Raw genomic sequence first — 16,322 nt, 5'->3', positions numbered from 1 at the left:
AAACAATGATTCCATAAACTCTGATCGTGTGTAAAACTACACGCTGCATATACTGTATCTCTCATTCAGAACAGAGCAGAGATAAAGCCACACTTGAGCATAGCAATTTTCACATGTCAGTGCCACTATCCTCCCTGCACCCACAGATCCTTTACTGTTGCACTATAAAATGCTGGTTTTATCTTGAATTCTAAACTAGAAAACAGTTCACCTTTGCTGCAGAGCCGTACACATGCATACAAATGTTTCCTCTGAGTAAATGTTACAATGACCAGCAGGCATTGCAGATGTCTCGCTCAACCATCATCATGATTCCTCGTGCATTCCTGCTTGGATCAATAAAGAAAACCGACTCTGAGGAGCACAGTGAAGAAACTTTTCAAGAGGAAGAGGTAGAATGGGGATGTGTGATTGAAACAAAATGAAATACAGAAGGAAGAAAAAAGAAAGACAAGTGAAGAGGTAGAGTAGGCAGACTGATAGACACAGCAAGGGAAAAAGCCTCATTGGTTTTCAGTGAGCATGTGCAGACTCAGACGTACTAAAAGGTTACAGCATTTGATTTGTGATATTCTACTCTGAAAGCTCTCTCTCTCTCTGTCTGGAGGAGCAGTTTGGCTACTGCTGTCCACAAAGTTTGATCGATGGCTAAATTATGCCATCGGATTGTGAATCTAGCCGACTCTGCTGCCAGCCCAATGACAAACAGCAAACATGCCTGGCCACCAATAACAATGAGAGATGCGAGTACTGAGCAGCCAATCAGAAACCAGACTTAATAGTGTCCCCATAAAATAGGGACATTTCAGTTAGTCGCTCCTCCTACCATTAATATGTTGCCATCATATGTATTCTACTGTGTGTGGATTAAGACTTCAACTGCACCACCACCCTTTTCTTCCTCAAACCCGCCTTTTCTTCTAGCCTTTCATTTCCTTCCTGTACTTCCACCTTCCTCCTTGATTACTCTGCATTCTTCCCTCTCGGAGTTCAAGCTGCCCACTCCTCGTTCACCCCATCTCTCTCTATCCTACCTCGCTACAGTTCGGGCTTCCCACTCCCTCCCTCCATCAATCTCTCTATGCACCCTCCCTCGCTCCAGCAGCCCACTCAAAGGCTAATTCCACAGAGGGAAAGAATGTGAGGAGAGGCGTTTTATAGTGTTTTCCAGTTATCTCCGTCCTTATAGAGCAGTTCTCAACCCAGCACCATCAAACCAAGCACCACCCCCACTCTCCAGCTACCAACTCTATTCCTCCTCTGTTTGTGGCAATATTTCCCTCATTCCTCTTTGTTTTCCACCCTCTAGGGGGTAATACTGAGGAGATACTGAACCTGGAGGGTCTCATTCCTAAAGGCATACACCAATTGAAGCAGGCGTGATGAGACAAAATGATGCCTGATAAAAGCTGGACACTCACTATTACATTTTTGCTTAGAATAATATCATTTGTCATATCATGTTATTGTTAGGTTATTGCTTTGTATTGGTTATATATTAAGTAAGAATTCATATTGGCCTCAGGGAGAAATCGAACATGTTCATATTTTATTACAAGGCCTGACTTAGACACGTACTTTATTTGATTTAATTAATGATACCACTGAGAAAACATAATGACAAGAATGTCACTGTGTAAACAACATTTTTTCTGGATTTTAATCAGCTGTGTTGATTGTACGATATGTACTTGTGCATGACCTCATGTCATGACATCATGGTCCAGCTGCTGGTTTTCTGCTGTAGTATTTATTCTATGGGTGGGGATCAAATTTCCATACAATGTAAAAAAAAAAAAAAAAAAGATAAAAGGTTCTTGATATAGGAGCAAAAATCCATTAAAGTCTAAAAACATTAAGTTTTCAAAGCTTTTTTCGCTCCAATACAAAATCCAGCCTCCGAGCTCTTGGGACATTTTCTTTCAGTGTGCAGCCATCACCATTTAACCACCACCCAGTTTTCTTTTTGCTCTGTTTCTGCTGTCAGGGATGATGCTGGGAACTGTAGACTTCATAGTGCGTTAATCGCCATCCACAGAGATATCCACACATATCAAGAAATATCAAGCTAAAAATCTATGAAGTAAATTAGTAACCACAGACCTTTTCATAAAAATGTATTTTGCTAACCTGATGTAAGGATTTAAAAAAAATGCCTAACCCATGAAAGCATCTGCACATATTTTCCAAAACAGCAGGTTTTAGGTTTCTAATATGATGCATTTTAACATTACCAGCTGCCATACACATTTGATTGAATTAAACAGATGAAGAACTTAAAGAAAACTCAAACGTCATCAACACAAACGGCATATCTCAGTGGGACACTGATTACAAGGTGATCTCAGGAAAAAGCAACGCACTTAGTATCAAAGATGTTGGCAAACTGCCAAATAAAAAAAAAACAGTATTCATCATCTCCTCTGTGTCCTTATTCGCATCTACGAGTATGACTGCCCTTTACTGGTCTGTCAAACTCTTTTTTTTCTGACTGCTCTAGCAAAATACATTTCAACTCCTCCAAGTACAGAAATTATCATTTTCAAAGAGCACATTGCCTACAGTATTTATGAGTGTGGAAACTTTGGATGGATGGTGTCAGGCTGCATATCACTTAAGCTACAGTATGGTGCTGCAGGCTGGATAAACACAAGTTCTCTCAAACAACAACTTGATATCCAAGAGAATAGTAGACTGTACAGAGCGTGAGAGAGAAACTACAGTATAATCAAAATAGATGGAATTTTCAACTTGCATTTTTTAACTTAAGTAGAAAGGCTTACTTGTAAATATTGTATTGTAAATCTATTAAAGGTTTCCCTCTACATTTGCGATGTTGAGTCCAAGGACATTATGATATACTGTATGCAAAAGTGCATATAGCAGCTTATAACAAATGTTGTAATGAGCAGTAACAGAAGTACTGAGCGAAAACAGTCTAAAAATAGCTGTTCTGTCACATGCCACAGTTTCCTGTTGTCCTCACTAAAACTATGTTGTGTCTCGTCCCGCAGAGCACAGTGATGCATCATTTTTCAGAAGCAGAAATTGAATCAGGCTGATGTCTCATTCTGCGTCACGAATCAGAAATGTGTATTTTATGAAAAAAAAAAAAGGGATGTAGCCTGGTTGCCATGAAATGTTCATTATATTCAAAGTGTTTTGTCACACTCCTCTAAGTATGTTGGGCTATTTACTAAGATATTGTACTATTGTAAAGATTTCTGTCCACATGCAATCCTTTTGATGGTATAATACACAAGTCAACACAAAACAATAAAGAAACTGACAAGTGTTGCCAGGAATTATCGTGATTACTGTTGTGAATATTTTTTTCATTAGCACTGCTACAGAGGCACATTAACTACCCAAAAACCCATACTCATCTACCTTTTTTGTTCTCCATCTCTCTACCTCGCACTCTCTTCCTGCTATTCCGTACATCTCTTCCTCTTCGTTTCTCACTTATCCACTTAACTCCTCCATCCCTCTCCCTCCTCCACACACACACCGACATAAAACGACACATGCACTTGCACACACAAGCCAGGCCTGGTAATGCAGGGTTAATAAGATTGGAGAGCAGCTGATGGTTGTGCACATTCAGGCCAGATTACATTTAATTCGATTGGGTTTCACTCACTAGGCTCCCTCCCACTCCTCTCTTCTCTCTCCCTTTCTTTCCTCCCTCTCCTCATTGTCCTCCTCCAGCTTTTGTAGGACCTGAGGTGGTCTGGCCTCACAAAAAGACACAGGTTCACACAAAGGGGTACGGCATGTGCACACACATACATTCAGCTTTTATTTTACGGTGTGAATACACATGCACGCACACCAGATACAAAGATGGAGCGCGTGGGGATGAAAATAGCATAATTAATCAAATGGCTCAACAATGATTTTGAAATAGATTTTTGAATACATATTTAAAACATATTAATGCTGAACTACTGTAAAACAAAGATTTCTGCTGTTGGAAGTGGAACTATGACAGGGTAGTTAAATAACACACAAATTTGATCCTATTGTATAGACTTACCTTGACAATGACTGCACTTAATTGTGGCAGTCTCATTTGACATGGTGTGATTGATGTCCTGCATAGCAAAGGAGCAAACTCTTTCTGAAGAAAGAAAGCCTTTCATCCCCTATTCCATCCTTTTGAATTTGACTACAAAGGATACGGTGGCCTTACTACATTAATGACACTTATTGAATACCAAAGTCCAGCTGAAACTTAAAAATTGTTTTGCAAAGAAATCAGTATGTACTCTATATCGGCAGTGTTTTGACTAGTGTTATCTATGAGCACATGCTTAATGCTAAAGTGCCAATTTGTGAGTCCATGACCACACTGTTGAAATAGCTGCTGGTTTATTACGAGCAAACACCACATGAACAGATATTAAACAAGTCCTCTTACATGACTGTGAACTAGACTGAACCTGAGCATGTTCATTGTCGTTGCCATGGACACAAATACAAAGTACAGTGGCTCATACTGATTAAACAGGACAATCATTAAGCCAAATGATCTACAAAATTAAATCAAAGTGTTATGTTTAAATGCAGAGGAGAAGAATATAAAATAATGTCTTTTCCCCTGTGGGATGGGAGAAGAATGGAACGCCATTGTGCTGGTGTTAATGGTCACAAATCCAGTGGGAGCAGACGGGAGTGGGATTAAGAAAACAGTCCCGTGCAGGGGAATAGTGTGCAGGTGCTTAAAAATGCTTATGTTAGCACGCTAGGCTGACTAGCTTTTACTTTGTGAGTGGAATACAAACATAACAGCATGATGGATCCCCCCGCTTAAATTGATGGGCAACAATGTGGGGTCCCGTTCAAAGGGGGGAAGAACGTCTTGTATTAACATTGGTACACTATACAGTATGAGATTCTCCATTAGCATGTCATAGCAACAACAGCTGTTTCCACAAACACGCCCAAAAATGGATTTATCCTCTTTCCCTTGTCCTCCTTTACAATTATCACCATAGCTGTAGAATAGTTTTACTTTATATCTCCTTACAAAAGAAGACAGACTTCTAATTACAGTTAGTTAACGTTGTCAACAGTGTGGCAGAAGAAAGCAATACTTCTTCTCTGCCACTACATAACACAATGGTAGAGTATTATTGTAATGTACATGTTTTAGTAGGATAGGAGGGATCTGAGACTGATAATTTTGAATTTCAGAGCAGACCATAAAAGCGACGAGACATCACAGCAGCGCTGTTACTGTAGGTCTTCCCTTTTTCAGATGATGCTGAATGAGTTTGCATTAGAAAGCAGAGCACAACTAAGTTCCGCATTATACATGCTGGCTTGTGAAAAGGCTGTATATCATATTTGGCTGAGAAAGGCAGAAAGAGAGAAAAGAGCAAGATTGAACAGACAAAGTGGAAATGGAAAAAAGAGGAATGCATAAAAAAACAAAAGGTAAACAAACTCATTTGAACAAACAGGGCCAAGAGATGGGGAAAAGGTAAAACAGGAGTGAAAAACGAAGGTGCACAGTTTTAAGAGAGAAAGAGACAAGAGAGTGATAGACAAGCAGAAAACAGTGTGAGAAAGAAAGAGATGCTCACGTCTTCCAGCCTATGTGTTTTTATCTCTGCTCATCTTTTTCTATGTGCCAGTCGGCTTTGTTGTCCTCCTCTCCCATCACTAACCTCAGCTGTCAGATATATACACACACACACACACACACACACACACACACACACACACACACACACACACACACTATATACTGGAATATTCGGGCAGATGTAAGCAAACACACACACACACACAGAATACATTAGGAAACCAAGTCAAGAGAACATCAGGCATCTGGTTTTTATCAGACACACACACAAGGCAGAGGAAAGACAGACAGAAACAGGAAAAGAATGAGAAGGAGGGATAGAAAGGAGGAAGAAGAACTTACAACTGGACTAACCCTAGGGTTTAATCAGGGCTGATAAATGACAGTCATGCAACAAAGTTCACTTTATGTGTGTCTGTGTGTGTGTGTCCTCTCCCTCTTTCTCATCACAACAAGCCTTCTTCTCTCAACCCACACAGACCCCCTCCTCTATGTCTCTCTCTATCCTTCACACTCTGTCCTTACTCAACCCTGTAACTAATGACTCTGGAGGAGGCATTGCAGCACCTGCTGCAGACAAACACACACACCCACTCACCCACACACACCCAAATACATACAGAGAGAGGAGGAGGGTAGGGGAAAAAAAAAAGGAGAGGGGATGAGGAGGTTGTGAAGGTGGGGCGGGGGAGGGGGAGGGGGAAGGGGGGGGGGTCAGATGAAGAGAACTAACTAGGCCAAAAGAAAAGAGGGGCAAGGGGAAGGTAAAAAGAAAAGAGACAGAAAGAAGGGGAAAGAAAGGAGGGAGGTACCAAGGACAAAGTGGAGGGGAGAAGAAGAAAGGGAGAGAAGAAGGGAGGGAGGTGTGAAGTGTCACTGCCAGTGGTACCATCTCTCTAATTAGCATAGTGACCTTGGTCCTCTGTAACTGTTATTGCACAAACACACACACACACACACACACTGCACAGTGGAGTGTGTGTTTGTGTGTGTGCATGGTAAAAGTAGAGCCTGATATGAATATTAATGCACAATAATTTTACATAGTAAACATTTTTACGTGGGAGGATCAGCCTTTTGTGATGACAAGATTTCACATACACTTCTGCACGCTGGCACACACACACACACACAAAGAGTTTTGTTTTTCGTCAAGTCCAGCATGTAAAGGATTCATGAACACAGAAGCATAGAGAATAGAAAACAATACTAGAAAATATTACAAAGACACACACTCACCCTCATCGCATACATTTGTGAAATGAAGTTAAACAATTCTATGTAGTGGAAGGTGTTTAAATGTATAGATGAGTTGAAGTATTACATGGAGGATTCAACACACGGACGGTAGAAAGACAAAGCGAGAATGAGCCAGGGAGACAGAAAACCGAACTGTGAGTGAGCAGGCAAGAGATGGGGAGTACAGCTGTAGCAGTAATCATCTTTCAGGTCAACAGTAATTACCAAGAAGACTGAGGAAGTGAGTATAAGACACACACACATACACACACACATACACTTTCTTCTCCCTTCACATCTTGGCTTTCTGTATTTTCTTCTTCTCGTCTCATTTATTTCGCAACAAAAACATGCACCTACCACAAAGAAGATGTCAGCACAAGCTGCAGGGTTTAATGGATAAATCTTTCTCAGGTTGAATACAATTATATATGCACAAACAGTCTAACCGTGCTACAATTGTGCTGTAATTAATTAATGGGTCATGTCAGGAAAACCGGACCTGTTTCATTGTAACATACACAGCTGCTTCATAGGCTCCTATTAGTATTTTAAGCTATTTTACTTGAGCTTCTTGCTGTGAGTTTAGCCTTTCAGGCAGCACAATGCACCTGCCGTTGCGATGTATGATTATCAAACTCTTCATCACAGTCACTCCTCTATCGGGGAGAATTGTCTGGATATAGCTTCCTTGGCAGCAATCCTTTTCCCCATGTGCCATGGTCTGTACATAAGTACAAGAAATGGGAGGGAAAGAGCCAATCTACAGGTACAACTAAAGCCTGATGCAGGCTACAGGTTTAAAGCAGCTTTGGAGACCCTTCCATTATGTCCCCTCTCTACTTCCTGAGGGAATTTCTGGCATCAACTGGTTTGTCCTGATACATCCAATACAATGATCACTTTCCATCTGATGCTGCAGAGCTCCAAAACCTTGAGGAAGGAATCATCTGATTCTGCAAATGCTGCCCAAGGTTTGATAAGCTTGCCAGATTGGTGCCTTCAATCAGTGTTAGCATAAAATGTATTCATCATGCTTAATGACGACTGCTAGTCAAATAGTTTAGGCTTTTATGATGCTAACTAAAATTTGGCAGAGGAGCAAGTAGAATGCCCTAATCACTGAACAAGGGTGTCTGAATGAACAAGGACGTTTTTTGCTTCCTTTGAAGTCCAAATGATAACCTTCTATATTGTTTGATGATTTATTGTGCCAAATGACACATTTCTGATGTCCTGTCCACACTTTTCAGACCTAATAAATCATGATTGTTGGGGATTTAATACACATTTAACACTTGGAGCAGCTGTGAGTTCTTCTTCTTGTTCTTAAGTGATACCCTTGACATGACATAAAATATTTTTGTTAAATATTTTTGATATCTGTACAGAGGAGTTTATTTTGAATCATTCATCTATGCAACTTATGTTTCTATTGAATTTGAATTTGAATATCTGCCACATCTGGCCCGCGGGCCTTAAGTTTGACATATGTGTCTTAGTCAATTGTGTTTAGATAATGCAGCCCTCTCTCTGAGAGAGGGGTGTTAAATGATGACTTTCACTTTTTTTTTTTCTTTTAGTGTGACTGTAGAAAAGTGGAGGTCTTGTGTAAAACTGCTACGCTCTCTGTCCACAATTTCCACCTGATAGAGCTTTTGTTCCGTTATAGTGTTCAGATTAGGGATGTGAGAACGGAATATTTTTCACAGACTTTTCCCACAGTAAAGACAGCCACAGAGGTTCAACTGAAATCATTGAAACTGTTTCTGCTCCTCTTCCTGCTATTTTTGACTGCACACAGGTATTTATCATTTTGTCAATAAGATTAAGGATATTGAACCTCTAGCACAGTCCATCAGATGTACACCTCAATGGCCCCTTGTTATATTGTAGAAGAGAATTAAAAACAAGTTTTAAAAAATGAATCATTTCCATTAGTGCCTCAGCATGTGAGTTTTAGCACTTTGATAGAGGTAGAAGTAAGAAAAAATGATCGAAAGTATCACCTTTAGCCATCATTCTTCAAGCCCGGCTTATTCGAATTACTGGTATTCCCAAGTTTACATCCCATGTTTTAGAGTATTGAGCACATGTCATGCTTGGTTGAATTTACCTTGTAGATTAGAGCCCATGAGGACATATTTCAGTCTAACACAGGCTCCATGGTGATGTTCAGGGTCAGATCACTACAGCTCCATCTCCAAACCGCCCTGACAAATAATTCATATTCGCCTTTCTTAGATTCTTAGATTGGAACCGAGAACAAAACTTTCTGTCCCAGCTAACGTACAAAATCTCAGTGTACACCGAAGAGGACGTGGGAAATAGCAAGACATGAAATTTGTCTCAGTCAGTGTAATGCGTTAAAAGATTATTGTCAAACTCCAATTAAACTGCTCATTTTGCAAAATGTTAGAAGGCCCAAGCTGGAAATCCAACATCAGTGTTTTTGAGAGTGACTTTCTCATTACACCGTGATTCAGGAAACTTAGCCGGGACATCAGCAGCTCTGTGCATAATTAGTTCATGAAACAGTAAGAAGTCTGCGTAATTTCATTTGGAATTGACTCCTTGCCCTCGTTCCATCCCTTCGAAAAACCCAATCTCCAAGGAGTCAAGGGTTCTTCTCTCTTTAATAACAGCTAAACACATCAACACTGCTCTTCCAGATGCACCCCAAGCAGTTAGGAACAAAATAAGAGATGGAAGTCTAATGAAAAGAGGTTTAATAGAAGAGCAAGGCAAAGGTGGCTCAGAGGCTTGCTGCTGTTTAATTCAATGGGATGCTCCTGATGCCTGAAGACTGGGCCATTTTAACTGCACTCCTCTCTCATTTATAAAAAGAAGTATGCAGCGATACAGCTTTAATGAATCTGAAAGCAAGGCAGGCTATTCAATGTCTTTCTCTCACATGCATTGAAGGATAATGTGATTGTGCTGGTTAGGCCCACATGTTTTGGCAGAGCATTGTTGCAAACAATTGCCAGCTACACACACACACTCACACTTTATGTCTACAAACATGAATGATTATCAGCATTTCAAAAGAAAATATAGAGAAAATAAATGAACACATTAAAAACAGGTGAAAAGGGGAATATAGATTGAAAGGAAACTAGCTCAGCCTTTGAAAACATCTACTCCATCCTTTCTCCAATCTTTTCGGGGATTTGATCAATGGTCTCATCATGACCATAGTCATTAATCAATAGCTCCATATAGACACAATCAATAATCTCATCATTGACTTAATCAAAGATGCACCCATCATTCTCCCGTGAATCAATGTAACAGTATAACTGACAGAGTAAATCCAGTGATCGTTATTATGATTATCAACATCGCACTGCTGTTGTCACTATTACCACTGTGACCGCAAATAACATCAACCACCGTCATCGTATTTATCACCACCACCAACACCATCAGCTTTTACAGGCAGTGATTGAGTCTACCTGGAGTAAAGCTCCACAAGAACACCTCAATAACAACAAGAAAAGCAGACCGGAGGGTTACGGGGAGGGTGAAGCTTACCTTCGCCATCTGTGCCTGGACTCCGCTGGCTTTGAGCGATGCCACAGCCTTCTGGGCTGCCGCGGGGCTGTCAAAGTCCACAAAGCCATACCCTGTAAATACACACATACACACAAGATGATGAGGGTGAAGCGAAAAGGATGAAAAGATAAAGAGTATCAGTTAATGTTCTGAATATTACCGAGCAAAACCAGCCAGTGTTAATATCTGTCAGAAGTCCAAGCCTGTGTTTTGTTTTCAACACTGCATAACTCCAAGAAATGTGTCGAAATCAAGTCAGGTCACGTTTTAAATGAAAGCTGCTAGTTCCCCGCATTAAATGTGTTTTAGCACAAAACATAAACAGAACTGGTGTCATAACAGTAACTCTTGCCATCTTGTTTATGATCCAAAAGATCCTCTAATGTCCACGTAAGTTTTTGTGTACTACGGCTCTTTATAATGAAAGCACATCTTCGATTTGGAATGACTAATGTCGTTCAGAACACTAATGGCTGCTCACCATTCATTCTCTGTAGGTGTACATATATGCCATAGTGGCTCAATGCTGAAAGCCTCTTTAGCTTTACATGTAAAATCTACGGTCTTCCTATTGTCTGACATTTAATACCGTGCTGCGTTACATGTGACCTCATTTGGTCTCTGTACTACACTAAATCTGTCAGGACATACGGGGTCCCTTTTGTAGTGGTCAATACTGCATGGCTCTGCACCAGTGACATCAAGGAAAAACCTCTACGTTTAATGCAGCGATTAAAGTGATTCAGAGTCTCGTTTAAAGAAATAGTCACAAAGAGAATGAGCATCAGTCGATTTTATTGCGATAAGGTCTGCGTCATTTTGTGTGTGTGTGTGTGTGTGTGTGTGTGCACATTGTATCTCTGTCAAACTGTTGATACTCTGAGGATCTAGGTCAGGCCCTATAGGAAGCAGTGAAGGACTAAAGGCCTGAACACACACATCAATCTTTATTTTCAGACCCTGTTTTACTGGGTCACACCGGGGGGGGGGGCCTAAAAGAGATGTTAAATGGTCAAAAGGAAGCAAAAATGACTCAGCCTGTCTGTGAATGAATCACAGTTTGCGTTCAAGTGTGCGTGATATGTGTGAACACAACTGAGAGTACAAGAATGGTTTTGGCTGTGTGTTTATATGAGCGACTAATAAAGGAGAGATAGTGACACACATGCGTTAAGCCAGAGAGAATAATGTTTGGAAAGCACAGCAGCTTTGAAATTCCAGCTGTAGTTTTGAGTGGGCTGTGTGTGAACACAATTAAATAATCCTCATTTCAAAACCCTCACTCATTACAATCCTAAATGTAAACATGTTAAGTATGAGAAAGTACTACCTCTCGATCACACACACACACACACACACACACACACACACACACACACACACACACACTTCGTTCCTAACATCTGCTCTTGTCTGTCTGTCCGTCTTTTCCTGGATTCCGAGCCACGCTCTGTTTTGCTGATAAGCTGATGATTTTTTATTGTTCAAAGGCAGCAAGCTGCTTTCACAGCAAGATATGTACTCCACGCACACACAAATATTTATGCAGTTGCTAATGAGAAACACGTAATTTAGCCAAAATGGGATAATGCAAACACACATGAAAGTTCTTGTATGTAGAAATACAATATGCATACTCTAACGACTATGCTGACAAGCATGGATACATACATATGGTATGCAGATAAGTCCAACAAATACACATGCATACTAATCCATATTTATCCAATATCCACACCAAAACAGTTGAGCTAATTGAGAATGCACAAACACACAGCATCCATCAGTTGGCTGGCAAGACGCTCTCAATTTATTCCAGAAATGTGAAAAGTTCCATCATTTATCTCACATCTTACACATTATCTAATGAGTGTTTGTTTAACCATAGACTGTCCATGTAATCAGTGAGAAAATAAAACACAGAACACAGTTAACAATGGATAATTCAATCATCACTAGTCCAAAATAGAGGTCTTTTGTTTGATGATAGTAGTTAACATAATTGTGGTGCATGTGGCTGTTGTAATAGAGAGACTGTATTGATGAATCTAGTGCTTTTAAGGGAAACTCCACCAATTTTACACATCAAAGGCTGTTTTTCTTGAGGGAAACTACTGCATATGAGGAAAAAAAAGTTGTATGAAGCCTTTGGTGGCAATACATTTGTGTAATCTTTTAAGAAAAAAATGCTGTTACTTAAAAATAATGAGCGGTATGATTTTTCTGTGTACAAGTCATATACATTACTAATGTCAAATCTTTACCACATCTTTATATAATATAATTTCAAATCAAAGTTTCAGTTAATTATCGAGAAACAGTTAAGATTTACATAAAGCAGCACAATGTTCCCAGGCAGAACTATGACACTTTCAAATTGACTAAATTAGAGTTCTTAAGTTAATTTCTTAAGTAGGTTATTTAACCATTTCCTTGTTCGTAATAATGAAGCCTGAAATCCATTATGGATCATTAATTTCTATGTTATAAGGGCTGAAGTGAATTCCATGAGACAAACAAATGAAATTTTAGTCATCAACAGTAACATGTGGCCTTTAATTTAATAATTTAATAATTACTTTATTAATCAGTGGTGTATTATTATTATTAGTGCAGTAGTATTGTATTTTTCTCATCAGGAATCAGTGTTATACTATAGGGATTGTTTTATTTGTATTTTAGCGAATTGGTACAGCTTTAACGCAGTTTATTTTGTTGAACATGAGTACAGTCAGTGAAATATTCATAGTCAGTGGTTGTAACTTATGGTGCTAAAAGGAGATTCTGTAGAGTGAAAACAGCACTTAGGTGTAATCAGCAAATTGTGCCAGTTCATGGCCATCAAACGAGAGGCTTGAGACTATAATCTGCAATTTAACCAAGACCCGCCGCTTGGAGCAGTTCTGTTTACAGTGATTTACTGATCAACTATGTAGCTCATATCAAATGTGTCCTTGGTATTACAGTACCAGAAAATTGAGTCCATATCTCTGGAGCCTTGTACATGATCTTTTAATAGAATATTGAGTTGTTGTAGATGGTGGCATGTAATCTAACTTTGCCCAGCGCATTTTATTTAGTCCTTACATCTAAAGATGTCTGAATGTTGGCTTGGGAAGAAAAATTTGTCACACCATTCACCATTTCAGACGCATGAATGATAGAGATGGTTTTTCTCCATGTGCTTCCATTGTCTGGTTCGAAGTGATAGAACATCGGCCTTGAAATTTATCATTTGCTTTGACTGAATTCATCACTCAAGAAGTGACCTGTGTTTCCTGAAAATGTATTTTCCCCTCTCTCCTGGGAGGTCAGAGGTCAAGTATGTGTGACAGAACACGCCCCAGGAGCGAGTGGGGATTCATTGTCTTGCTCAAGGACACTTCAGCTGGATGGACGCTTGTTGAGTCTGTGAAGAGTTGTCGGCCTTCCAAGCTGTTGGACAGTTTCCCCAATCTATACGCCGCGCCTATACGTTTGTAAATGTTCATATGACCACATTATACACTAAAAGGAGGGTTCCTTCAGTCAAAATTCTTATCTCATGCGGAGGTAAGTGATAGGTCCTCAGGGCGTCATGAAAAGGATATTTCCAGAGAACGGAAGAGTGAAAATAATATCTCTGAATTATATGATCCTTCTCATTCGTGCCCTGTCCCTCCCATCTGTGGCCTTATGATGACACAGAGATGAAAATTCATCTTGCTCAGTGAGGCCTGACAAATATTCCACTTGTGAATGAAAAAAAAAAAAAAAAACATTTATTACCAAGTGCACACCCACATGTGAATACACACTCATATGTGCTCACAGACACAGATGGAAGATGGAACAGATAAACAGGAGTACTCACGCACGCACACACAAGCAGACACACATTCCTAGCTCCCATCTAATCTCTTGAGCTCCCAGAGTTCCTGGCCTTGGGCCATTAGAATGGGCTAACCAAGTACAGAGGGAAAAGGAGAGATGGAGCAAAGGAGAAATGGGGGGTAGGCAGTGAGTTGGAGGAAGAGGGAGAGAGTGGCAGGCAGACAGAGAGAGAAAGAGGGAGCAATGAGAGAGGGAGGGAGGCGGAGACGAGGCAGGAGACATGGAGACAGTGAGGGGGAGGGCGCTTGTCTTTGGGAAATGGAAATCCTTTACAATCTAAAGTGGTTTCCTCTCCCTTCCTTCCTCCATCCTGTGCTCTGTGCCCTCTCCCTCCTCCAGAGCTCCCACGCTGCTAACTAGAAAACTGTCAGTGTATTTAACATTGAGCCTGCTACAAAGCTGAGGACTTTACAAAGAAAATCTTTATATTATTCCAGAGAACAAAGCAAAGATTTTGCTTTCTTTCATTACTAAAATGACAATTAAACAGTAATTCTGAGCAGTGTTTTATCAGGGCTATTATCTTAATGTATTTTTGCACTTTACATATATATATTTACTGTTGTTCCAGAGATAATCATCCAGGCACAGGAACTGTCCCATTTCGGAACACCACAAAATCGTTTAGATGAAGTAAAACCATCACAGGAATTGGATCACAAGGCTGTCACCTAACAACAACTGTATATAAACTGACTACACACTATCCCTGCAGACAGCAAAGGAAGGAGGCTTTATTTATTTACCCGTCTCTTTGTCTAGATCTCTCAAACTCTTCACCTCTCTCTTTCCTCTCTGCAAAATCTTCCTGAAAAGAAGAGGCTGTCTGCTAAATTCAAAGGGTCCCCTTCCTTTTCTGTCAGCCCCAGGTTATTTTTACCCCCTCCCTCCACCTCCTCCCATCAATCCCTCCCTTTCCAACAGAACTCTCTGTGCCAATTTGTACTCTCTTAGTCACGCTAAGCACTTATCTTGTCCCCACTGAATGCCTCTGCAATCAAACCAACACTTATCCGGTTGTAAGGCATTCTAATGGCCGGCTGATAATGAAACTCCTTCATTGTGAGTTAACAACTGGCTAAGAGATGTATGAAGTCTACATCACAAGCAGTGAAACTGCTGATGAGGGCCACAGCCTGTAAAAATGCCTATGCTGCTACAGCTGCAGCTCCTGCATTCTGGGTATTTTGTGCATTAAGTAATAGGCATAAATTTATAGCTGGATGTGTTGGTTTGCATTATGAAACAGTCTCTCTGATGTTTAGTATTCATAAAGGCCTTGTCTGGAATATATCTGTAGTTTAGTGCCAGCTCCGCTGCCAGGCATACCCCTGTTTTACTTGCAAACACACACACACACACTTTTTGTCACTCACAAATACACAGGCTCAATGCCTTTAGAGAGAAATAACCTGATTTTTTGCAGATGTTTTCCACCTGGACTTTATGTACTTGTGTCTTTCCAACAATATGACAATTGAAGTAAAAGTGTTGAGCAGACACAAACAAAAGAAAACACACAATAAAGCCTAAGTTGTGTGCACACATAACAGCTCACTCTTACAGATGCATGCCATCACAGGTGACTCAAAAGATTCAAATGTGAAATGAATGTGATTAAACGAGGCTGTCAAAAAGCTGCTCGAGTCCGGAGCGATTAACTGCTGCAAAACATCTTATGACTTACTAATTAACTTACAGTCAGTCAGTCATGTCTTTTTCATTAGATTATTAGCATTAGCATAAAGGTTCAGTCACTGATTCGACTTTGAACAGAAATCCAAGAGACATGAAAAAAGGACAGCAGATGTACAGGCAGTTCTGTTAATAGTATATTAGTTGTCTGCATGTGTATATGTATATTTTTAAGTGTATTTGGTCCATGCAGCCATCACAAATATATTGTTTTACATTTAAATATAACTCAAACAGGAGTAAATAGTGTTTTTCTTGAGAACTATATTTACCAGAATATTATACAGATTTGGTGCGCTATGGAGTACTAGTGGCACATGACTGCACATGAGTATTTATGTGCCCATGTCCATCGTAATGAAAG

The 16,322-nt window shown here is 40.0% G+C and overlaps 2 protein-coding genes across 3 annotated transcripts in view; one reads left to right on the top strand and one right to left on the bottom strand.

Annotated features, from left to right (window-relative positions):
* grb10b (growth factor receptor-bound protein 10b) overlaps nucleotides 1-16,322 on the top strand; it is a 239,135-nt gene that overhangs the window by 154,230 nt on the left and 68,583 nt on the right. The window lies entirely within an intron of this gene.
* Nucleotides 1-16,322, bottom strand: part of LOC139205135 (RNA-binding motif, single-stranded-interacting protein 3-like) — a 108,053-nt gene that overhangs the window by 50,612 nt on the left and 41,119 nt on the right. For both annotated transcript variants that reach the window (XM_070835254.1, XM_070835253.1), the window contains exon 4: nucleotides 10,370-10,461. In XM_070835254.1, the coding sequence (XP_070691355.1) occupies nucleotides 10,370-10,461 (92 nt within the window). The remainder of the gene's footprint in view (nucleotides 1-10,369; nucleotides 10,462-16,322) is intronic.

This window comes from Pempheris klunzingeri, chromosome 8 (assembly GCF_042242105.1).
Source record: "Pempheris klunzingeri isolate RE-2024b chromosome 8, fPemKlu1.hap1, whole genome shotgun sequence".
Lineage (NCBI taxonomy): Eukaryota > Metazoa > Chordata > Actinopteri > Acropomatiformes > Pempheridae > Pempheris > Pempheris klunzingeri.
This window is presented reverse-complemented; position numbering and strand designations above follow the sequence as displayed.